At 39.2% G+C, this 26,177-nt stretch overlaps 1 protein-coding gene across 1 annotated transcript in view; it reads right to left on the reverse strand.

Annotated features, from left to right (window-relative positions):
- The window catches only part of LOC124794671 (serine/threonine-protein kinase Genghis Khan), a 367,558-nt gene that overhangs the window by 323,306 nt on the left and 18,075 nt on the right, over positions 1-26,177 (reverse strand). Inside the window, exon 2 of the mRNA XM_047258205.1 lies at positions 21,642-21,852. Within this exon, the coding sequence (XP_047114161.1) occupies positions 21,642-21,702 (61 nt within the window). The 5' untranslated portion in view covers positions 21,703-21,852. The remainder of the gene's footprint in view (positions 1-21,641; positions 21,853-26,177) is intronic.

Here is a 26,177-nt window from a genome sequence, read left to right on the forward strand (position 1 = left end):
TCATCTTGTAAAATTCTATACAGATCATTCTTTGCTCAAGAATTGTGAAAGAAGATTGTACATGTGGAAGAAACCTGAACAAATTAAAAGATTTTGGACATTTATACAAAGGTAAGATGGACTCCAAAACCAGTTCTTAAACTGCAGAGTGTCTCCAGGGACAAAATGGACTCGTCCACAGTTTACGAACTGCAGATTAAAACTGAAGAAATTGCAAAAAGGTGGCAAATTAAGGAAATGGGAGCTGGATAAGGTAAAAGAATTGGAGAAAGTCCAGAGTGTAGAGAATAGTAACAAAGGAAAACAGCAGTAGGTTGTGGGATGGGGAAAAGCCTTTAGGCAAAATCAAACAATGGGAAATCCAGAGTGTAGAAAATTGTAACGAAGGAAAACAACATTGGGTTGTGAGAGAGAGAGAGAATAATAACAACTGAAAACACCACTGGGTTGTGGGAGAAATACATTCATAATATTGTCGCTAAAAGAATTAGAGGCTGTCGACAATTTCAATGGGATGTAAGGAATACAACGGGTGACCAGTGAAAGATGGCAGAAAAAGAATCAAATAAACAAAAAGACAAGATCCAGCAGAAAATAAATAAATGCAGCAAATGTAGGAAGAAAAATGGAATTCAGACATATAAAAAAATTAGACTGATATGCATGACTGCAGGAAAGACAGATGCCAACTATGGAAAATTATAGAAATGTTTGGAGATAAAAGAAGCAGCTGTATGAACATCAACAGCTCAGATTGGTTCAAATGGCTCTGAGCACTATGGCACTTAACATCTGAGGTCATCAGTCTCTTAGAACTTGAAACTACTTAAACCTAACTAACCTAAGGACATCAGACACATCCATGCCCTAGGCAGGATTTGAACCTGTGACCGTAGCGGTCGCGCGGTTCCTGACTAAAGCGCGAAGAACTGCTCGGCCACTTCGGCCGGCGCAGCTCAGGTGGCAAGCCTGTACTAAGCGAGTGGGGGAGGGATGAAAGGTGGAAGGAATATACAAAACGGTTATATCAAGGAAACCAATTTGAAGACAACATTATGGAAAGGGAAAAAGATGATGCAGCTGAGATTGGAGAAATGACAGAATACTGAAATAGAACACTGAAAGACCTATGTTGAAACAAGGCATCTGGACATTAGCCCAGAATTATTTGTATCCTTGGGAGAATGTAACATGACAAAACTATTACACCTGATATGCAAGATATATTAAACAAGTAACATAATCTAGGGCAGCAAAGACCAGCCTAGATTCTGGATAAATGTTGGAACACATGTAACAACACTGACTCTATGACTTAACTTTGTGAGACAGCTTTTGATAATTATGATCAGAATACTCTCTTTGAAAGAATGATGCAGCAAGGAGACAACACAAGGAATGAAAGATTTTCTAAAACTACAATAGCAAATAAACTTGACTACAATCATAACAGTCAACGAATATGAAAGGGAAGCAGTATTTTAGAATGGAGCAAGACAAGATTGTAACCTTACACCAACATTATTCTATCTGTAGACTGAGCAAACAATAAAGGAAAATAAAGAGAAATTTAGTAACAGAATGGATAGTAAGTTTAGTGCTGGAGGGAAGTATGTCAGTTAGGTGAGGGGGAGGGGTGTTGAGGTGGATCACTGTTTGACAGTAGTTACCAGATTCAAAAGTATGTAGGTTGCAGTAATTATGCAAAGATTAAGAGGCTTGCAAGGGATAGACTAATGTGGGGACTATATCAAACCATTCTTTTGACTGAAGACTAAAGAGTCTTTGGAGAGATTCCTCTATAAATTTTTGGTAGCACTGTCTTTTCAGAATGTGTCTCTCCTAAGAGTCATCAGACAAATTTTCTCTGGTGTTTTGGCAGAGACTGGCAATTTCATTTTTGCAATGTGTAGCTGGAGTCTGCCCAAACAAATACTGTTCATGACATCTTTTGTGTGGACACCCTGTGTCAACAGAAAACATCAGTCTGTTTCCAGTTAAAAACAAAATGATTTGTGAAGCAGATTTTTATGTGCCCATTTGATAAAGCAGTCCCAAATTATTCTAGTGAAGTATTTGGTTTATCAACAATATGTTAACAGGGACAGTAAAACACAAAGGACAACCAGTACTCAAGGAATAATTGAGCAGAGCAGCTGCATAGCGGTAGCAAACAATGCTGGACAGCACTAAACAGTCACACCTGGGATACTGGTTATCCTTTACGTTTTAATGCCCTCGATAAAACATACCAATAAACCGAAAATTACGTTACACTAATTTGGGATTGCTCTACCAAAAGAGTATGTAAAATTCTGCTAAAAGTAGTTTTGTTTGTAATTAAAAAACACCAACACTTTCCATAGAGATTGGGGGTTGCATGAAAGATGGCATGAGCAGTAATTGTGTGGGCTGACTCCAGCTAAAATTGCAAATATCTGCTGAAGCACCAGGGAAAATGTGCGTGATGACTCTTAGTAGGGGGAGTGAGAGAGAGAGAGAGAGAGAGAGAGAGAGAGAGAGAGAGAGAGAGAGAGAGAGAGAGAGAATGTGTGTGTGTGTGTGTGTACCCACACAGAATAAAGTATACTCGCGATTATTTGGAGTAATCTTCTAGATATTGCCAAACTCGTGTGCAAAATGTATAAATAATCGAAAAACATGAATAATCCAGATATTTCCAAACATGTATTCTATATTTAAAAGTTTATCCAAGTTCTATGTATAGGTATTCTACACTTGTTTGTTACTTAAAATAGTCTGTGATGAAGAAGTGCTTCAGAGAGGCATTGACATTTTTTCGCACAGCATTTCAAATTTTTCTCGCAGCAATAACATCATGGTACTGAACATCCTTTCCAGCCCCAGTGTGTCAACACCTGTAGTGATCACAATTTCAGTATCACTCATGTACTGGAAGCCAGTGGGTTCACTTACATTGATCGTCAGCCACTCATCCACGTTTTTCTCATCAATGTCTTCAACACCATTTAGTGCCATTGACAGATTCATTATTTATGCAGTTGTTATTTCTTCATCATTACAACTTGAAAACCACTTTCTTCTATATCTCCATTATCGGACTAGTGTATGTGACTTGACTTCCCACCAGGCATCAGAAATCCTGTGTATGGCATCTGGAATGGTCAACTTCTTCCAGAATGTCACCAAATCACCCTCATCAACTAGCATTCTCAGTAGACCAGCCCTGTAGCATCATTTTACTGATGTCATTTGCCTTCGTCCATTGGCTGTGTAATGGCAGTCACATTGTAAGGTAGAAACGATTAGACCATCAGCAGATACGAGAATCCTCTCATCAGGAAGGGGCATTATCAAGAAGTAGAACAGCATTCTGTGGCAATCCTCTGTCTTCTAGATATTGCCAAACTCGTGTGCAAAATGTGTGTGGAACTAGTTTTCTAAACTTTCATTATCCACCCATGCTCCATTTTGGTTGTAATAATGTACATGGAGATCCTCGGCTGTGGTATCCTTGAATGCTCAGGGTGTTTTGATTTTCCAATTAGTAGTCGTTTCACTTTGTGATTCCCAGAAGCATTAGTGGTGCAGTAAATTGTAATGGGTTCTTTTGGTGACATACATCTAGAATCATGAACTTCAATCTTAAAAGCAAGAGTTCTGCTTGGGAGACATTTCCAATACAGAGCGTTTTTTCCGCATTATAAATTAAGTATGGTGTGAAATTCTCTTCTTCTACAAATATCTGGAGCTCTTCCCGGGAGGAATCGACAGCCACAACATTTGAACTACGGCACTCTCATTAGGCAGTAAGTTTGTGAATCCTATGACCTCATCTGAATTTGGTTAGTCATACAGAGGAGTCATTAAATTCTGCCTCTAACACTACATCTTCATCAAAAAAAATTTTGTGTTTGCCTTCTGCTCATTTTTTGCCAAACCACCTCAAAAGAGCAGTGTCTAATACAGCAAATGTAGATCTCTTCATGCTTTTTCATGCACATGGTCCTGAATTAGAATCACATTTCCTAACAAAATGCTGTATTTTCTGCTTATTCTTTTTACTTTCCCAAACAGTCTGCATTCCAATATCGTAATCAGCACTCGGTGTTGCAGCAGTTTTCCTCTTCTCAAATCTTCCAATTAATTCTAATATTTGTTTTAATGTCAATAAGTTTCTTTCATTTTTCTATCATCTTTTTTACAAATTTCTTTTCCTTGTTTCACTGGCACTTAAATGCAAATTAACATCAGAAAACAGTTTCTTTTCAATTTACACAAAACAAGGTGCCTGATAACAATGGAAAAAGTATTTTGTTGTTGCACTGCAGTTGTTTAAACAATGGAAATGGCACATACTGCCATGCAGTGGGTTGTTTACTGATGTTTTTTAGATAAAAGTATTGTGCTCCTTCTTCTTCGTTTTTTTGTTCGCACAATTACTCTAGAAACCGGACAACTGGAAGCACACTGTAATAACGGATTTGAAAATTGTATGTTATGGGACGAATAAATAACATTTCACAATCCTTGGGAATTCTGTGGCACAAACTTGCCCTAAATTGTTGCTGACTGTTGAGCTTTATCATTAACTATCCAATATTAAAACCATAAAGGTCTACAGCCATCATGAAAACAATATTATGAAACTGATCAAGTAGTAGTTTCTGAAAGGTCATGACATGAAGGTGCCATGAACAATCTTAAAAGCGTGCAGAAGATATCAGTCTTTGGGAAAAAAGGATTTCTTCCACAATTACCTTGATTTTTTTTTTCATTAAAGAAACAACACTGGAGTTTAATAATGTGTTATGGCCCTGCTCATTAGCCAGAGTACCAGTTCTGACTGGACAAGGACGGCCGTAAGATATTAAACAGATCCTTTGTGGACGTAATCATCCTTGGGCACACTTCCAAATAACTAAGATCTCCACATTACTCTTACAACTAGTGGTTCCCGAACAGTCTACACATTGGAGTTACCAGTTTGTTGATGGAAATTGGTAACAAAGAAACCTGAACCATCAGGCAGTGTCACCCTATTCACATTATAAAAACAAGCACCCTTGATGCGATATGTCTGCTAGAGAGTGATAGATCAATTTATCTTACTGTCATCATAGTACACATACTGCTTGAGCTACCAGTATAATAATGTGATATGAAGTCAATAGTTAACTTGAGGCCATGCACATCAACAACGAATGATAAAATCTTCAACTATTTGATTAAAATGTTAGGATAACTGTTAAAAGTATTCATTTATATTGCAGACTTAGAAATTGTGCATCAGCTTTCACTGTACCAGTGCAGCAGTAAAATACAATCGTAGACAGCAGATTGCCCTAACTTGTGAACCTCTGGGTACCATACATTTTGTGTCTGTTAAGCACTGATGGATCTGTCACGGTTACTTTCAACAATACATCAAAGGCACGATATTGATCATAGTAGTGTTCTTATAGCAATGGTGACTGAGATATTTTCCCCGAATGAAAATCAATTACATATTACATTGGTTGTTTCAAACAAGTAGTATTACACTGCTATAGGGCATGTCCAACAAATACATAAAAATAATGAGCTGTTCCAGAGAACATCCGTCAGACACAGACACTTTCTGCCTTTTGCCTACCTGACGAAGCGTTTATGGAGCTAGCTGGTAAAAGATTGATTCATCAAGTATCACCTGCTATTCTGCCAACACATTCTTGGAGACCTAACAAAACAGCATACCATATCAGTTTCAGATGGTGATAATGAAGCATTTTTGTTAGTAATATGCCAAGGAGAAGCTCATGCTAGAGAAGATTGGGGTCCAGCCACAACTAATTATCTCTTTCTAAAAGTCTCATGTAGTATTCAAGGTAAAAGAATGCATAACATGATGTACAAATTTATTAAGCTCTTCACACTGCTGTTAATGATACTTATAGGTCTCAGATCTTTGTGATCTCAATAAAAGTGCTAGCCACAATTATTTGGAATATTACTGTTTGCTTGTCATAAAAGAGAGATTGGAGAGATTACAGTCTACTACTACTACTACTACTACTACTAAAAAAACAAGACTTTCAGTGTAATTTGCCTGTGTACATAACAAATGATTATTTATAATGGTATACCTATTATTACATACATTTTCATTCTAACAAAAGTGTCCTCATTCAGATGCTTAATTTGGTGATGCAGACAGCCTGGCATGTATTAGAATTAGTTTAAAAGCGAGTCTAATCTCACCCACAGCCTCTGCATAGAGCTCCTAAAACACACACACACACACACACACACACACAGCCTCTGTGTGCATCTCTGTAGAAGACCGAACTCAAAATCAAGAAGCTCTAAGTCTGTCACTGTCTGCCAAAGTGATGTCAATAAAAATGTCTTGTAGCAGGCTGGGAATAACACAATTAATGTGTTTATTTTGTATCATACGTAAAAAGTCACATAAGCCCAAAACTCAAATATAAGTGCCAGATCTATCAATGAACAATTACAAACTATCGGTACATCCCACAACAGCCACTTTCGGCAGCGATGCTGTGAGCAGTGAACACCAAGTATCTCTGGCTGAGAGGTCATGTGGGCCTGTGAAATTTTCAATCTAAGGCCGAGTGTCCATGCAGCCAACTAAAGTATTGATGACGACTCTGCACGATACTGGCTATTCTTTGGACTATTCTTGTTATGGCTGGGTCTACTTGGGATTCTGAGCATAGTGCCAACCAGTTACCACTATTCACTATTTCTTCAGTGAACTGTGATGCCATTGGCTTTCACCATCATAAGTTGGGTTACATCCAGTTGCTTCCATTCTGAGGTGTTGGATGAAAGTTTTTCAGCTATTGCCTAGTTGTCTGACTGTTTTACTCTTCCCCCTCGACTATCCTTGTTATGAAGCTTAGTGCCAAGAGTGCTTTTTATAGTGGAAGTATGTCAGAGTCCTACAGGCACTCAGCTGCATGTTTCTATGAACCAGATCAGTAAGATTAAAGGAAGTGATAATACAGTGTGTCTATGAAAAATAATGTTAGAGGAATTATTCAGGAATTACCTATTACATTCATATTTGATACAGGTGTGTGTGTTTCTGTGCTCAATCAATCAGTTTACTTTTGTCCTTGCACTCTGCCTCTGGACAGTGTGTATTTCAAATTATGGGCTTACAGACATCATGAAATTTCACTTTCAGTCCATACAAAGTGCCCTGTGAAATATAAATAAATAGCCATAACGCTACCTTTTTTGTGGTCACTGACCCATCTGTGAAAAATATTTTTGGACTTTGATGTCTATTCTGCTTTCTATTCAGCACACACATAATACTAGTCAACCTCTAATGTCGTGTAAAGAAACTGACAGTTTATGTTCACAACTTGTGCTGTTATTTGAGCCTGCTCTAGATACAGCCAATAATTTTCAGACAAACATGGTTTAAAAACTTCTGGAAGTGCCATACTTCTTTAAACTCACTGGAGTTGTGATAAACCTTTTGCATTTCCTTTATGTTTTCGTCTTCCTTAAAGGCAAAGAGACAAGATGAAGCGGTAGCCCATCATAGAGCCTATGCCTACCGACATGTATTTTTTGACTTTCAGTTGTTAATAAACAGAGGATTTTTTCTGGTACCGGTAGGAGGAAGGAGGGATTCGCGCTCAGCTAGTGAAAGAGTGAGAAGCACGTCAATTTTTTAGCGAGTAATTGTAGACCGCCATTTTGGGGTCGCTATGAATAAGTGAGGAGTGTGGATTTTATATGTGCACCGTTTAGAAAAATACAGTATTGTTTTATTAACAGAAAGGTCGTGTGAGTTGTTATTTCAAATAGTGCAATAATTACAACCACTGAAGCCCACCTGTGTACTTTGGAAAATTACGAAGATCCGATAAGCTTAATAGGAACACGGTCAAGACTTCAAAGGTGAACGCGGCGACCAAACATAGTATTATAAAGAATGGTAAGCACAAATCTACAGCGGAGAAAGAAACTACTCCGCCCTGCAAAATAATATGAACTAATACGGACTTATTTCCAGGCACAGCTCAGCTTATTGTGCTTGTCATTCACGCCGAAAAATTAATCTCATTAATTCAATACATTTTAAGAAGCCACGCATTTTATTATCATCTATTTCATTATTTTATTATACTATAGAGTCCACTGGCCCTTTGGGTTGGAGTACAACTGGAATTAGCCAGTTTGGAACATCAGCAAGCACTTTCATCTATTTCTATTATTTTATTATTATTATTATTATTATTATTATTATTATTATTATTATAGTCAATGTACCTCTCCTTTGGTGGTAATACACAAACCTGCGTGGTGAATTTAAACTGACTTTCAGTGACCAAGCAAAACGGATTTTTCCTCATTGTCTCTGTCTCTCTAACACTTTACCAAATTAGCTGGTAGTCTTTTAAAAAAACAGCTCTAGTAGAGGCTTTTTTCCAACTTCTGTCAGGCAAGGAATTGAAGCAAATCTTGGTATAAATACACCTTTTGGGTTTTCCCAACATAGTTGCCATTTAGGATCGCAACCACACCTGCTATTTACAAAAAGTTTTAGAAAAATAGTTGCCAGATATTCCCAGATCCATCAACTATCTTGACAACATCCCAGTTACGGGTCACACAAACAAGGAACATTTAGAGAGATTTCATTGGATTTTTAGGGTTCTGTCGGAAAAGGGTCTCAAGCGTAATTTTCCTAAATATTTAGTTTTTCAACCTTCTGTCACTTACCTTTAACACATCATACATAAAAAGGATTACAGCCCACACAGGACTATGCTGTGGCAACAAAAATATGCCAGTTCCCAAATGTGCAAAGGAGCTCCAAGGGTTCCTTGGCAAAATTAACTATTAGGCTCGGTTTATTCCTCAGGTTGGTTCCATTGCCCATCCTCTGAACAAGTTGCACCATAAGGGCCTCTCTCTCTCTCTCTCTCTCTCTCTCTCTCTCTCTCTCTCTCTCTCTCTCTCTCTCTCTCTCTCACCCCCCCTCCCCCCCCCCCCCCACACACACACACTGTAAATACTAGTGCCACCACACAACCAAAGATGGACAATGCCAGAAGTTATCGATAGTGAAAATGACTAAACAATGGGTGAGGTGGCATTAACTCTATCCCTCTGTTTTTAGACAATGGGAAGAGCGAGATTCCATGTAGAATTTAAGCAAAAACCTCCATCTCTATTTACAGGGTTACTTGCTAATTTAATGTCAACTGCTTGCTTAATAACACTATCCTAATAACTGTAAGTGGACTTACAGTTGATCCGGATAATGGTATTTGATCCACGGACAAGTAAAATGCTACAGCAGTTCTGGACAAACAAGTGAATGTTCAAAAGATGTAATGTTTTATATCTGATTTAGTGTATTGTAGGATTGGTGCTGACCCCACAAAAAGTGTTGAAAGAATGACTAACAGGGACGTGAAGGAAAGTTCCTTCTCAGAGGAGACTGTCAAGGGCCTTAATACTTATTGTGCTGTTCCCATTAGTTATGTGGCTTTCTGAAGATCCACAAAGAAGAGGTTCCTCCTCATCCGATTGTGAGTAACATTGGTGCTCTGATATACCATGTAGAAAAACACATTGCCAGTCTGTTGAGCCCACTGGTTGGTCAGTGTGAGCATCATACTAAGAACTCTGCGGATTTCTTACGGCAATTAGATGGAATATGTTTGAATGACTCTGATATTCTAGTAAGTTTTGATGTGGTCTCTCTCTTCACTCTTGTTTCTCTGTCTGATTCTTTAGTATCCCCCCCACCCGCCCCCCAGCCGATGTCCCAATGGAGGCGGAGTTAACTCACTACAGACCTAGCCTTGCACTCGTACTGAGAGTTGTCATCCACTCAGTCATTAGCTGCTCTCACCGGCCGTGTACTGAGTGTATTGTCATGCACGTATTTATGTAGTTTGGTTCCTGCAGTTCAATTCACGTGGTGAGTTTATTTATACGAAGTTGTCCAAAATTTGAAGTCCTCCACTGAGCCCGTGAAGCTTTCCTATGAAGCCACTGGCGACACCAAAATTTTGTCACCCCAACCACATCCCTTCACAATGTGTGGCAAGGTACATGCCAAGTTACAGCATTGGCATGATCACAGTGTCATTTCTCCTACTTTGAGGAGTTGGCAGGCCACCCCTTTGGTAGTGATTCAGAAGCCTGATGGCACTGTGTGCTTTGCAGTTATTTTAAATATAAAGTCAAGTAGATGTTAAGTATTATTTCTGGGGTTAAAAAGTTCCAAGCCTTCCCATATAGGGCGAGGATTCTCCTCATCATTGACCACAAGCCATTGCTTTCCTTAATTGGCCCTCATTCCAAGCTGCCAGACAGGATTTCTCATTGGTTGCAGCAGTCGGCTCTGCAATGGTAATCAGCATCTGACTACCACCCCATTTCACATGGCTTCTAACTCAGAGGTGGAGTGCTTTGTGTGTACATTCAAGATCAAGATGAAGTAGTCTGTGTCTGTATCTGCCTCGCTAATGCATTGTCGAGTTTTCTGCCTATGTACCAGGCAATGCCAGTCAACAGTTGCAGTCTGGCAAAAAGTTTGCTTGGGTGCCAGCAGAGTCTCCTGCATTCATTGCACCCCAAGTCACATGCCATGGACTACCGTAACCCGCCACAATTCCCTTCTGCAATGTACTTACTGAAGGACTGCAGCTGGGTCTCATGGTGGGCCACGAAGGACAGTAGTTGTTTGTGATGGATGTTGGTTGAGAGCAGCTGACTCGTCATGGTTGTGCCCACATCCTGATGGAGCATCGCTGCGCTGATTAGGTGTTTAACTAACAGACCTATTTCAACTATGAGCAGACAGATGAAGCTGTGATGGAGAGCCCATTGTCACCTATTACTGTAGATTAGTTTATGGAAGACTTTGAGGAATGTGCCTCAGAGTCAGCAGCTTTGAAACCTGCATATTTTTTCAGATATGTAAACTGTGAGAATTTGAACAACTTTTTAGAATACCTGAATTTAATCCATCCAAATATTCATTTCACAATCGAGGTGGAGAAGAATGGCTGCCTTTCCTTCCTTGATGTGTTTTTCTTTTCTGCCTTGCCTCAATATGAGCATGGTTTGATGTGTGTGTCAAAAAAATAGCAGGAAAAAAAAATTGTTTCGTACGTAAGTCACATTACCTCTCAACAGTCTCCTTTGAGGGATATACTCTTGGTCCAGCAATCTCCATCTTTTTCATACAATCAGACAAATAGGTTCTGTCAAACTCTGCAAAATACTATTTGACTCAAATATCACTTCCTCATTTGATGAAAATTTCTTCCCAGCAAGCCAAAGTTTAAAACTAGGGAACTGGAAGAAGCCAGTTGGAGCTAAGTCTGGTGAAAACAGTGGACGAGGAATGAATTCAAAGCCCAATTTCTACATTTTCACAATTGTTATCCCCAATGTGTGGGATAATGCATTATCCTGGTGAAAAAGCACTTTTTTGCATGCCAACCTTGGTCTTTTTTCAGCCAACGCAATTCATACTATCCAACAGTGAAGCATAGTACAGTCCAGCTAGAGTTCCGGCTTTTTCTAAGTAAGCTATGAGAATTACTGTGGCCATCACCTTACCAGCTGAAAAATTGTTCTTTGACTTCTTCCGTACACTTTCATCAGACTTTGTCCATTGTTTCGACTGCCATTTTGACTTTGATGTGTAATGATTGATCTAGGTTTCACCATCAGTCACAAATTTCATCAACGCAAAAAGTCTTGCATGTTGTGATTAAATATTACCAGACATGGTGCTGAAATGTTGGGCCGAATGTGTTTTTGGAAAACTGTGAGCACTTGCGGCACTCACTTTACACATGCCTTCCAAATTGTCAATTCTCAGTGTACGATATTATGCAATCAGTCAGCTGAGATGAGTCTGGTCTTACATTATCATATGACAAATTTTGTCAATGGTTCCCTCTGTGGTGACGTAACTAACTGACCATTGTGTGCTTCATCTTCTGTGTTTGTCCAAGCACATTTAAATTCATTACTCTAAAAGTAAATGATCTTCAATGACGGTGCAGTGTCTGCCTGAACTTCATCCAAATATGTTTTGATTTGTGCTGTAGTCCTACACTTCAAATGAAAATGTTTAACAACAGCACGAAAGTCTGTTTTCTCCATTTTCAATTGCAGTCGACACACTGACCAGCTCAGGCAGTTGTCAATAACAAAATGTATGGTGTAGTGTTGAAATTCTTTATACAATCCCTGGAATAAATAGGTTTACCAACCTTGAAGGTGCAGCAAAGGTGTTCCATTCTTTCATAGAAATTTATAATACTTATCAGTCCAATATGGTATTACATAGCATGGTTGAATTTTGCTTTATTTATAAAATATTCTTTCATTTAAATATTTATCTGCATTATTATGGTGGAAGAAAAATTCTTGTCTTGTATGTTTGTATGCGGATTATCATCAAAAAACTGTACATCTTGTAACATAAGACAACAAATATACACAGATTATAACATCTTTTGTTTTTCAAGCAACAGATCAGTGTCTTTAAATATTTAAAAATTACAACAGATCAATAAAAATAATTGAAGTCACACTGACAAAGATTCCAAACTATAAAAAGATGAGAAGGAAGGAAAAAACAAGTACAAGTTCTGGCCAAAAGATTACTCATTTAGCAGTATTTCTGTTGTGCCTGTCTGCGACTCAACATCTACGCTACATGGTGAGCAGCAATCTACCCTTTTCATAATATTATCATTATTTCAACCTGGATTTTCCATTGTTTATTTTACTTCTAAACCTACTTCTCCATGTGAGCTCGAATCTGTCTAATTTTATTTTTATGGTCTGTTTTGTGAGATATATGTAGGCGAAAGCAATAGACTGCTGGACTCCTCTAGGAACATACACTCCTGGAACTTTAACAACAGACCACACTGCAATGCAGAATGCATCACTTGAAATGTCTGCCACAGGACTTGGTCGAGTATCTCTGTGACACTTTCATGCTTACGAAATGAATCTGTAACAAAACACACTGCTCACCTTTGGATCTTCTCCATTTCCTCTAACAATATTATCTAATATTGATCCCATACTCAAGTACTGGTGGAATGAAGGCTTTGTAAGCTACCTCCTTCCTGGGTGGCCTACATTTTCTGAGGATTGGCTCTGAGAACTATGGGACTTAACTGCTCTGGTCATCAGTCCCCTAGAACTTAGAACTACTTAAACCTAACTAACCTAAGGACATCACACACATCCATGCCCGAGGCAGGATTCGAACCTGCAACTGTAGCGGTTGCGCAGTTCCAGACTGTAGCGCCTAGAACTGCTCGGCCACTCCAGCAGGCTTCTGAGGATCCTTCTGAAGAATCTCAGTCTGACATCTGCCTTATCTACAATTAGTTGTGTGTCTTTGTTCCACTTTCAATCACTTCATACACATACTCATAGACATTTTATGGAAATAAATGCTTCCAGTGATTGTTCTGCAACTATGTAATTATACAACAAAGGGCATGTCTGTCTATGTATTTGCAATAGGGTCATTCCATGTCAAGGAGACCAGGGGTCATGGCTCTACCATCTCCAAATGTAATCAAACTTGGTGTGATGGTTGTATATGGTGTTTGATGGTTACACACCTTATTTCACTTCAGTACCTTCAGTGGTTGAATTTTTAGGGGCTTGTAAAGAGAGTCTACTCACCTTTGCATCACATAAAAAAATGAAAATGTGCCAAGTTTGCTAGGCTTTTTTAAAAGTTCTAGCAAAGCTTTTGTTGTTTGATTTAATACACACAGAGAACTTTTTATGCTGAATCACGCCATGGCAAAAATTAGGGTTTTACCCATACCTCAACATAGATACAAGCCTCCAAAGTGGTTACAAAATTCATTGTGATATTCTGAGAGCCAAGGTTTGACCAACCACTGCTACTTTTCATATGAACCAACCACACCAAAACTTTAGAGGGTTATTCTATCTATGATATCTATACGTGGATCAAAATTTAGTTAACAATGGATGCCTAGATGAAAAGATATGCATCTGAAAAGTTAGCCTAAATTTTCTGTGTGCAAATTTTAGGGTATTTTTGGGGAGCAACTGTGTCTTGTTCAATCCTTTTTTCTTGCCATAGCTGAAAAGAGCACACTCTAAGCTTCCAATGCTATATGTTTAATTTCTGGATCTCGCATTTTGATGGGTAAGAATACATTTCAAAAGTTATTATTTTAGCACTTCCAGAAGATTGAAAAGTGAAATATTTTCCTCATTAAGTTCCATAATTAATTTATTTTATTCAAGTATACAAATCAGTTTCAAACATTAACTTAACACATACCATAAAAACAAGTACAATACACAACACAGCAAATTTGGAAAACAAAAATATAAAAAGTCAGAACAGATTGTGGATAACTTAGTGTCTTACTGATGATAATGGTGATGATGTTGATAGTACTTCTGAAGTCATGAAAATATGTTGCTCAGGAATCCAGCAGGTGTCTTTAGCAGTTGGCCAGTAGAAGGAACGAGCAGAACCATGTGGGTGCATAAAGCTAATGAGGACATCTTGTTCATGCGAAACCCACCAAAAATTGTCATACACACACGTGACATATTGTCCTGGTTATAAACTTGCAATTGTGATTGCTGGAATTTCTTCACGTGCTTCGAAGGCATTAACTGTGAATGTTATAGCATCACTGGAAACTCTTGTTTACTATGAGGTGATTACAATTTATTGGCTTAAACTGATGATTTTTCTCTTATTCCAGAAATTGTATGTCTGCTGGTAAACCTTACGTCTTGATAAGGCTGAATGTTTTCAGTTTCTTCTTTTGGTACTTAAAAAAACTTAATGCCTGGAATTCTATCATCACAGAATTATGACAAATCGTATGGAGTAAATATCTGGTTATCTAGGTGTCTCTGCAGACTAGCATGGGCTATTAGTCTTTTTGCTTTTCCCCAATGCCATCACAAGGCAATTTATTGCGGTTTGTTCAAAATAAAATTACATTCAGCAAGTGATGCTAAAATTACTTTCGTGCAGACATACATTGTTGAAATTTTTGGGAATCTTATACTGAGCAGCTGAACCATGACCAAAGTAAAAAATGTTCTTAATGTCTTCAATCTTTGTCTTTAAAATGTGCTATTAAATTTGACAGGCATGGACAGCAATGGTATTCTGTCAGAGACCGTCACTGATCACACAAATGCTAATGTTTTTGACATTCTCTGTCACCAAAATAGACAGCAAATATATGTAATATGGCCTGACTATTCTCCCAATAAAATCCTTGCACAGCACCTTGAACAACAACTGAATAATTCTCAGCAAAATCCATCAATATAATTAATTCATTCTCTGCAAGATTTTCTTTTAGCTGCTTAAGGTATAAACAAAGGGACGGCTTCTTACACTAGTAATTTACGAAATGCATGCCTGCATGAAATCTTCAACAGTTCTCTGACAATTCTACAATGTGTTTTTATCAGTATGGATCAATTGCTTTTATTTCACTGTTTCATCAGTGGTCATAGTCTTTAAATGTATCTTCAAGAAAAGCGTCTGGCTGCATTTTTTCTGGACACTGCTCACAGTGTTGCAGTATACAATCTTTTTATTCCAAACTGCACACAGTTTTTTTCATCAAGTCCATGTAATCATTTTGGATGGATGTTGTTGAAACCACCATTAATTTGGCATTTTGATGACTTGCACATACACACACTCATGTGATCCACACGCAGCAATTGTAGTACACCATTTTGACCTGAGCCCAAAAAATTTTGAGAAACTCATTTCATTTCCATATTATTTGCAATAAGCAATGAACATTTCTTTCAGGTTGAAGAGGAGCAGGTGTTTCTGCTTGTGAATCTTTTCCCCATTTATTCTTACTGCAACACAATCCTTTGTGCCTGGGCATAAATGAGAAAAATCTTCAAAAAAGTGAAGACATTTTGTTTACTTCATCACTGAGTTTTATCCCTTTTCAGTTTTCAGGTGTTGCCAAAATCCCATCTTTCATCTTTAGTTTCCTAGCCTTCTTCACCATTGTAGTTGAAACAGCAAATTCTTTAGCTGTTTTTTCAATAGTCCAGCTGTTTGGGGCCACAGTCAAAATTTGAACTTTCTGCATTTGCTTGAAGTGTGAAGCTTAATTTTAAGTTCTTTAATTGAGATGTCGATTTTTTTATATTTTTGGCACTCTTCTGTTTGTGTTTGAGCAATATCTACTTGGCTCACACCAGCAGCAATTACCTTAGTAATGCTGCCTTGGGCTTTCAGAACTTTGCGCTTTTTGTATCCGAATGATCCCTTTTGCTGATCCATTGAAGTTTTAATGGTGGCAGTAAAGCAAGCATCAACAATAGCCATGTCTTCAGGATATGGTGATTCTTGCTTATCCTGGTGGGGCAATTCTTTTTGGGCCACTTCATGCCTATATCTGGTACAAATTTTCTGACCTGTTTTAAAAGCTTCATTAATCAGTAACTTCAACCTACCAGACATTGCAGTGGTTACTGGTGTTAAAGCCTTCTTGGTTACGTGTTTTCCTTTACCAAATGGGCCACAGCATGTCTTCAGCAGGAACTGAAATTTTGTCATCAAAAAGGCATAATGGTGTGAACAAATTTGAGCATCTTCAGCAAAATGTTTTGAGGCATCAATGGATCACAAATTTAGCATTGGAGGGCACCGTGGAGGGTAAAAATCGTAGAGGGAGACCAAGAGATGAATACACTAAACAGATTCAGAAGGATGTAGGTTGCAGTAAGTACTGGGAGATGAAGAAGCTTGCACAGGATAGAGTAGCATGGAGAGCTGCATCAAACCAGTCTCAGGACTGAAGACCACAACAACAACAACAGCAAAATCAACCCAGACCTACATCACAGTAGCTCCTTGTCCTTTGGTGACATTTCGTTAACTGGTTGTAGTTGACTTTTGCATAATAGAATGGTGATTACTTATGACAATCAGCTCCATCTGATCCACCAAAGTTGCAAGGTGCAAGGTTGCAAGATGCTGTTATACATGATGATGCATATGAAACATTCGCTTAAAATCTCACAGTTTTTGTAATTTACTTGTAACTGATTCAGTCTTGTTTGTACATAAAATATGCAAATTAGGTTATCAAAATATGTTATTTTAGTGCTTACCTTCTACTATACAACAATGATTATTGGTTATTCCAACACTCAGTTCTCAACACTAAGATTGTACAATCTCAACATCAAAAATAACACCTCACAGAAGACTGTCACTGGGAAAATTGCCAATAATGAGAGCAACAGATGAAACTGGTGATTCAGTAATGTATAACTGTGCGAGGGTGGAGCCTTCTATTGCTGCTTTATAATGTTGATGAAAACTTTAGTGACAATGCATACATAAACCACCATGCATTGTAGGGTTAAAACATTCTAATGCATCATAGCATTCCATTATGATCTAGATTTTATAATCTTAAGAGCATTTTGTAAGCATTTTATATTCTATACCGCAAAAAAACTATTAGCACAGTTACATTACCTAAACCACAGGCAAATCTTATACCTTTGAGTTACACTACAATTACCCATATTTTGATTTACAAGTTCAAACTGTATTAATTTTTGTATTTACTGATAATCCATTTTTCCTAAATTTGATGAATATTTTTACCCATCAAAATACAAGATCCAGGGATTAAACAATATAACTTTGAAAGCTTAAAGCATCCTCTTTCCAGCTGTTGCTTGAGGGAAAAAATGGGTTGAACTAAACACAGTTGAGATATTGCCCCAAAAAATACCCTAAAATTTGCTCTTAGAAAGTTTTGGCCAGCTTTGCAGATGCATATTGTTTCATCTAGGCATCCAATGTTAATTGAATTGATCCATATATAGACATCATAGGTAGGAATAATCCCCTGAAGTTTTGTGTGACTGGTTAATTTGAAAAGCAGCAGTAGTCGGTTAAATCTTAGCTCTCAGAATAGCGTGATGAATTTTTTAGCTACTTTAGAGAACTGTATCTATATTTAGGTGTGGGCAATTCCCTAATTTTTGGCATGGTGTCATTCATTCAGCACAAAAAGTTGTCTATGTATATTAATGCAAACGACCAACTGTTTGCTAGAACTTTTAAAAAAGCCTAGCAAACTTGGCACATTTGCACCTTCGTACATGATGCGAAAGTGAGTAAACTCTCTTTAAAAGCCCCTAAAATTCAACCACTGAAGATACTGGACTGAAATTTGATATATAACCATCAAACACCATATAGACCCTTTACACCAAATTTCATTAGATTTGGAGACGGTCAAGTGGGGACACTTTTTAATATTGGTCCCTTTGGCATGGAATGACCCAATACACTACTTTTGTTTACATTGAGAGTCCACATCCACTCCTTGCACTGAGTGTCAGTCCTTTGTAAGTCTTCTGTATTTTTCTACAATTCTCTTGCACAGAAACTTCTTTGACTACAACAGCAACATCCGCAAAAATCCTATGGATATTCCAATGTGATCTACTAGGTCATTTACATATACTATGAAAAGTAATGGTCCTGTAACACTATCTTAGGGCATGTCCAAAACTGCTTTAGCATCTGAAGAATACTCTCCCTTCAGAAGGACATTCTGTGTTCTGTATGCTTGAAGCACTTTAACCCAATCACACAGTTGGCCTTATATTCTGTATTCTTGTATTTTGTTCATTAGATTGCAGTGCAGAACTGTAATGAATGCCTTCTGGAAGTCAAGGAACACAGCATCAACCTGGGCACCTGTACCTACTTATTCCTGGGGCTCCTGGACAAATACTGTGAGCTAGGCTTCACATGATCATTGTTTTAGGAACCTATGTTGATTCCTCCAGAGGTGATTTTCAGTCTCCATAAATGTTATAATATGTGAGTGTAAAACATAATCCAAAATTCTACAACAGACTGATGCCGGAGATGTAAGCCTACAGTTCAGTGCATCTGTTTGCTAACCCTTCTTGAAGTGTGTGTGTGTGTGTGTGTGTGTGTGTGTGTGTGTGTGTGTGTGTGTGTGTGTGAGAGAGAGAGAGAGAGAGAGAGAGAGAGAGAGAGAGAGAGAGAGAGAGAGAAATCTATTTCTGACAAAGGAATTTTTGGCTGAAAGCTTATTTTGTGACAGTCCTTTTGTTGCGCCTGTCTGCAATTCAGCATCTCCGCTATATGATGAGTAGCAACTACCCTTTTTATAATGTTCTGGCAGTAGTGAGTTTCCCTGACATGGTATAATTTGTAAGTTCCAGTGCCTGCACAACTCTGATGTTCCATGTGTCTTGCCCCCATTATATGGACACAACCAAATGCACTGACATTGCGTGTCTTAACCATCACCCACTCAACTTCCATGCCAATAGCCAGTACAAGGTCTGACGGCATCCTAATCACATGACATGCTGATCTATTCCATTCACCATGGTGGCAGGAGTACTTTGCCTCCAACACAGTGGCCACCCATAATTTAACTGTTCATGAGTGTAATTCAAAGTGTGTGTGTTCATAAAAGAGATAGCTTTGTTAGAAGGTTAAAACATGGTTTTGGGAGCACCTTCTCACTAAAAACAGTGTTGTCAAAAATAACTCTTTAGCCAAACTTCTTAGAGCTAGTGGCCATTGTGAACTGATGCTCAAATCCCTTCATATCCCACTTCGCCACAGTGGTAGGAGTACTCTCCCTCCAAAACAGCGGCCATCTGTAATCTAGCTGCGGTTTTAGGAGCACCTTCTCACTAAAAATGGCACTGTAAAGAATAATCTTTTTTCACAAAACTTCTTACAGCTAGTGGCCATTGTGAACCAACACTTGAGTCTCTCCAGATCCTATGTGTAGTACCTAAAGGGAAAAAATTAACTGTTTTGGAACAATTCAAGGTAACCTAATTTCTCAAGCGGTTGGAAAATTTAAGACTTAATGATCAATTGGTCACTAAAAACCAAATTTTCTATGATACCATGATGTCAGCTTTGTCAAAATAGTTAGTTTGCTCTCTTCTTTTTCACAAATGTTGGATCTGCTCCTAATGTTTTCTGCCTTTGCCTCCCGTCACCATGGCTTCACGTTCAGTTTTCCCATTACCCCAATATTTTTGAAGCCTTTGTATTTTTGTAACTTTATCCTCCCATCCCCCCCTCCCCCTATTCCCTCGATACGTTTACCATTTCTTATCCTTTCCCCCTCTCACAGCCCCACCCCCCACCTCCCCCTTCCCTTCCTGATTCCCTATTTATTTAGGCATACATTTTGGTCCATCTTAATAGCTGGCAGTTCACTGAAATCATGGTTTTCTACATCACCACTAGTTTGTCTTCTTTTAATTTATAACAGTATTTTATTCTATTCCATCATTTCAAATGGCTCTGTTTAGCATTTATTTTATTTCAATCTCTTTATACTCTCAGCACCACCATTTGTGCTTTCACTAAGTTTTGTTATCAAATCAATCTACTGTGCGGCCCTCTCGCTTCAGCATATATGAAGTCTACAGCAGTATTTGCATAACACTGTGATTCATGAGTGTGATAACTAGTATGTCTTAGCACTGCATACTGTCATGTTTTGGCAAATTTCTGTATGGTTCCTAGTCCTGCGCACAGGCAGATTTAAATTCTTATTAATATTGTAATTTTATACTGTTAACTTAGAGGTTTTACTTCCCATTTGACGCTTTCCTATGTTTGTATTTGATGAGCGCAGCCTTTGCTTAAATGTCATTACATCAATGACTTTTGAATATGATAATGCTGTCTCCACTGTTTACTTCCTGCCTTAAGCTTAGCTATACGACTGATCAGTGTTAGGTTCACAAATAAACTGTATGTAACAAGATTGTTATTACTAATTACAGATAATCTAAAGATGCGGTAACCGAGTGAAATGCATCTTTTTTAATAAAATATTTGCTACAGAGACGTTTTCTAATTTTGGCACACTAAACCACTGTTGCTGCATCTGACCAAAATAGAGTGGAGTGATGTGTTCATTAGTGTTGTTCGAGTTGTGTAAATGTCTTACCCAGTGGTTTAAAAAAATTAAATACTTATCATGTTCTCCTAAGGCTTGCTGCTGACTGGATAAACATGAACCAAATGCTTTAAAAGCCTTCTGTCATTTGCAAACAGTAATGTTTTGTTTCTCATCCTGCCTCTTCGAAGAAGAAGTTGAGTTGGGTAATGAAAGAAGTAAATAATATAATTTTGATGTCAATAGATATTTAATACATGAAAGAATGACAATTTTGATCACTATGTTCAGAATAAAAGCTCCATTTTTCTTTATGCACAATTTCTCAAGCTGCAATTTATTACAAGGGATGATTGACTGAATGAAACTGGGAAACTGGGGCACATGCCCACACACGAGTGTGCACACACAGGCACATGCACGAGTGTGCACACACAGGCACATGCACGAGTGTGCACACACAGGCACATGCACAAGCGCGCACACACATGTACACAAGCACGCACACATACATACGCGTGCACACGCGCACGCACGCGTGCACGCGCGCACGCGCGCACGCACGCACGCACGCACGCACACACACACACACACACACACACACACACACACACACAAAAAGTGTGGGGAAAAATTTTGTACACTTACCTTGAGAACACAAGTTCCCGGAGTCCTGCCGTGTCTCCAATTTTGCCACTGCCTCAGACATTGGGAGGCATTACAGCATCACAGATTGTGGATTAACGCATGTTATGAAACTATGGAGAATTCTAAGACTGCCATCTCGGAGGGTATCACTTCTGTGAATGGGATCCATGGTATCTTTTACAGCCTATAAAAATATCACCAATGGCAGCACCTATGATCAAAAATAAATTAGAATGAGAAAAGCTACTATGACAAAATGCCAAAGAGAAATAACTGACAGCTCAGACTGGTGTATGCAAGGTAAAACTAATGCTCCAATATTCAAACCACTGTGATGGAACTGTTGCATTAAATTATCAATAATTCTACTGAAAGGAAAAGTCACTTGAGAAAACTATCAAAATACAAGTAGACAGTGGCAATTACTTACCTCCAGGAGGAAAAATTCTAGTACTGCCAACGGGACACATAAAATGTATCTTTACGAGCCATTAGTTCCTTCCTCATTGAAAGGAAAGTGGGTCAGGTTGGGGAAGGTCACTCAGACTTCAGAGTGAGACGTACCCACCAGCTGTGAGGATGAAACAATCATCATATGAGCCCCTCTCATCCTGTGGATCTGTCTGCTCTGCTCCCACTTCTAACCTTCCTAAACAGAACTAATATCTCCAAATGCCACAAATAGTATTTTCAATTTTAAATGTGAGTATTTGCTGCAGAATTTTGCCTCCTGAAGGTAAGTCTTGGCAGCCGTTCTGTCTATTTGTAATTTTATAAATCATCTTTAAGTCAGAAATGGAACTAAAGCAACTGTATGACCATTGTCCCCACTTCAGTAATATCCCAATGTAAATCTTCTGCATATGTGTGCATCGCCTCCCCCCCCTCTTCTCCCCATTACACACAAGAAAGAAATCATAAAAACCAGGAAGAGAAAATGTTATAAGGCCTGCAAAATTTAAAGCAAGCAACACTAGTTTTGCGCAAGAAAAGAAGACAAGAATGCAACACTAGAGAGAGGTGACTGTCATGCATACTGGGGCAGTAGTGTATTCACCACACTGAACTAGGGGTTGAGGGTGGGGAGGAATAAGAGCAGAATAAAACTGCGCATCAATAGTTGGTATGACCAACCGCTGTTTGATTACACAATTGTCAAACAGTCAGTGCAAACATTCGCATCCATTAAATAGCTGATACGGAACCAAACAACAGTTATAAGTCCCTCAATCCAAGGATGTCCATCCAGAAGTAGGCATGTCCGCCAAGAAAATTTTCTGATTTAGTCAGGAGATTCGTAACAGTAAAAGCAAGAAGGCTAAAAACATATGGTCATCTTCTGTACTGCCAACAGTAAAAAGCAAGCTGAAGGAAAGTCCGGAGGTGGGCGTCCCCCCGTCAGAGCTACATAATGAGGAACATCCCACCCACAGCTGTCCCACCCGTCAAGAGCATCCATTATTCAACAGAGTGACACCCTACAATTAAAAACTGGATAAGCAGAAAGAAGTCAAATCAAACCCAAAAGAGATTAGAACACAGTAAAAGGTCACGGAGGAAACATTGGGGAACCCCCAGACTTTGAATACAGCAGAAGGTACCCCATCCATATCCACCCTGCCCTGCCAGGGAGGTAGATCAAAACCTTATAACTGACAATAAAAATCACTTTCATGAAGAAAACTCAGAACCAGATCAATCAGCTGAGAATCATCTGCCAATATTAAAGGCAATACATCCAGCAGTCCATACTCAGCATGGAGGGATATGAGGAGGGGCATTCTACCAAGGTATGAGCTACTGCCTGTAAGGCTTCACAACCACAATGTTGGGGTGGTTATTTACACAAAATAAAACAATGGGATAACCTGATATAGCTGATGTGGAGACAACATTGGGCTGTGGATTCCTTTCAGGAGAAGAGGAAGGAAGAGCACCATGCTACAGCAGTCTCCTTGATTGTGCACAGTTTATAAGATGGGCCAGTAGCCCACCTGATGTCGTTCCATTTCTGTGTGAACAGAGATATCATGTGTGCCCGCAAATCCAGAGGTAAAGCAAATGTTATGTGATTAAGCACTCCCCTAGTCAAAAGTTCAGTCATTTCACTCACTGGGATATCCAAATGACTTGGAAGCCTGAGAAAGACAACTGACCAGGTAGCACAACCAAGGTCAGCAAGGAGGTCATGAACAGTGGAGACAAAAGGGTGGCAAGAATAGCATCTGTCAGTAGCCTGCAGACTGCTCATCAAGTCTGTACATATTAAAACATGGTCAAGGGAGACCTATTTAATAAAATGGAGAGCTCTGCTAGCAGCTGTCAACTCTGCCATAAACACACTACATGTTCCCAACAGTGAATGGCATTCCATACTGGGAGTAGATGTAAAAGCATATCCCATTCAGTCCATGGTCTTAGAGGAGTAGGTGAGATGGTAGCTCCCTGGAACTCTTGAAGAAATGGGCATAACAGATGCCAAAAGGTAATGTGGGTGAAGAAGGTTTTAGGACCTTGGAAGAGACTTGTCCTAATCCATGGCCCAGGCAACATCCAAGGGAAAGTGCACAAGAAAACACCGAGAGCACAGTCCATAGAGGGGAGATTGAGATCTTGGCGAAGAAAACCCAGCACCAGTGGACACACACACACACACACACACACACACACACACACACACACACACACACACACACACACACACATTGGTGGACTGAGTCTAGCAGTTTCAAAGCTGAAGGAGCCACCTAGCCATAAACAAGGTAAACATAGTCCAGATGGGATGAAACCAGAGCCCGGTAAATCTTGAAAAGGGTAGCACAATATGCAACTCCATGAAGTGTGGACAAGGAAGCAGAGAGTGTTACGCTTCTGCATGCAGATAATCTCCAGATGACAAATATGGGGCAGCCAAGTAAGGTTTTTATCAAAAAGAAGGCCCAAGAAACAGGACTGTGCTACAACATCCAGCACTGGGTACCTAAGTAGAGTTCTAGATCAGGATGGACTGTGGCACGATGGCAGAAATGCATAACCTGGATTTTTGTAGGAGAGAACTGGAACCATGGAAAAGACCCTCCACAGAGGCCCATCAGATGGCATCTTGGAGATGGCATTCAGCAGAGGCTACCAAGTAGGAGCTGTATCAAATGCAAAAATTGTCAACATACAACGTAGGGGTGATCAGTGACAAACAGAGGTCACTAGCACATTGATGGCATGAGGAAGAGAATGACACTCAACACAGAACCCTGTGGGATTCTGTTCTCTTGGGCCTGTGGGGAGCTGAGTGAAATGCCAACTCTAACCCAGAATAACCAATTCAATAGAAACTAATGAACAAAATCAGCAGGAGGGCCTCAAAAGTCCCAGTCATGGAAAGTCAGTAAAATGTTATGATGCCATGCAGTTATACAGGTAAAAAAAGACTGTGATAAGGTTCATTTAGAAAACGCCTGTCAGAGTACTGCTTCCATCCTAAGCAAATGGTCTGTTACGGATTATCCCTCCCAGCAATCACAGGGAGACAAACGGCCCTGTGATTCAAGCACCCAGCATAATCTGCACACAGCCATCCTTTCAAGCAGCTTACTGAGGACATTGGTCACGCAACTGGCCAGTAACTGTTAAGAGTTCTTACATGACTTAAGGATAGAAATAACTATGCTATTTTGCCATGATGAGCCAAATATGGTTGAAGACCCTGAGAAGATGTTGTCTTCAATTTGTCACTTCTGCAGTAGAAATGTGGCTGAGAAGCTGGTCAATTGGAAGGCTCCTATCAGACCAAGCAGTACTATCCCACAGGAGGTGGTGTGCGCTAAAGTCCCCAAGCAGAAGAAGGGAGGTGGAGTCCCTGTGCCCCAGCCATGATGGGCAGATAGTCCTTGGCTTGCATGAGTTTTCAGTTCAGGCACTAACAGTGTGATCCCTACATGGCCAGGGGGCTACCACCATGCAAATACTTGAAGACCCCCCCTCCCCAACAGAATCGTTAATATGTTGGGTTTGGGTGCACTAGCTTTGCAAGAAAGGAATAGTGCAAAGAGAGAAAGACACAAAAGGTGGAATGTACACCGCTTTGGAAGACCTTCCCTGCTTGTTCCACACTTTTGTAAAATGTGGAAAAGGTGTAGCAAGTCAAACCCAACAAGTTAAGAATAAAAAAAGTAGTTGTGTGATGAGCACAAAGAAAACAAGTGACCAGAATCACAAACCAGATCCAGGCAAAATCAGCACCAAGAGTACCAGCCAATGATAAGGCAAAGAGGAAAAGAACAGTAAAAGGACAGAGGTGCAACAAAGAAATGGAAGTTGTGTTACAAGGGATGGGACATCATAGTTGCTGAGGGGACACTTTCAAAAAGAGATGTGAGCCAGCTGCGGCAAGTAATGATTTGTGCTACAGCTTGCACGAAAAAGACAGAATACACATCGTGGAAAATTAATGTAGCAAACAGAAAGGCACATGGCTTCTGCATAATATCCAAAACAACAAAAGGAGAAAGATCTTGAAGAAAGGGGGATTCACATTTA

The sequence above is a fragment of the Schistocerca piceifrons genome, chromosome 4 (assembly GCF_021461385.2).
Source record: "Schistocerca piceifrons isolate TAMUIC-IGC-003096 chromosome 4, iqSchPice1.1, whole genome shotgun sequence".
Taxonomy (NCBI): domain Eukaryota; kingdom Metazoa; phylum Arthropoda; class Insecta; order Orthoptera; family Acrididae; genus Schistocerca; species Schistocerca piceifrons.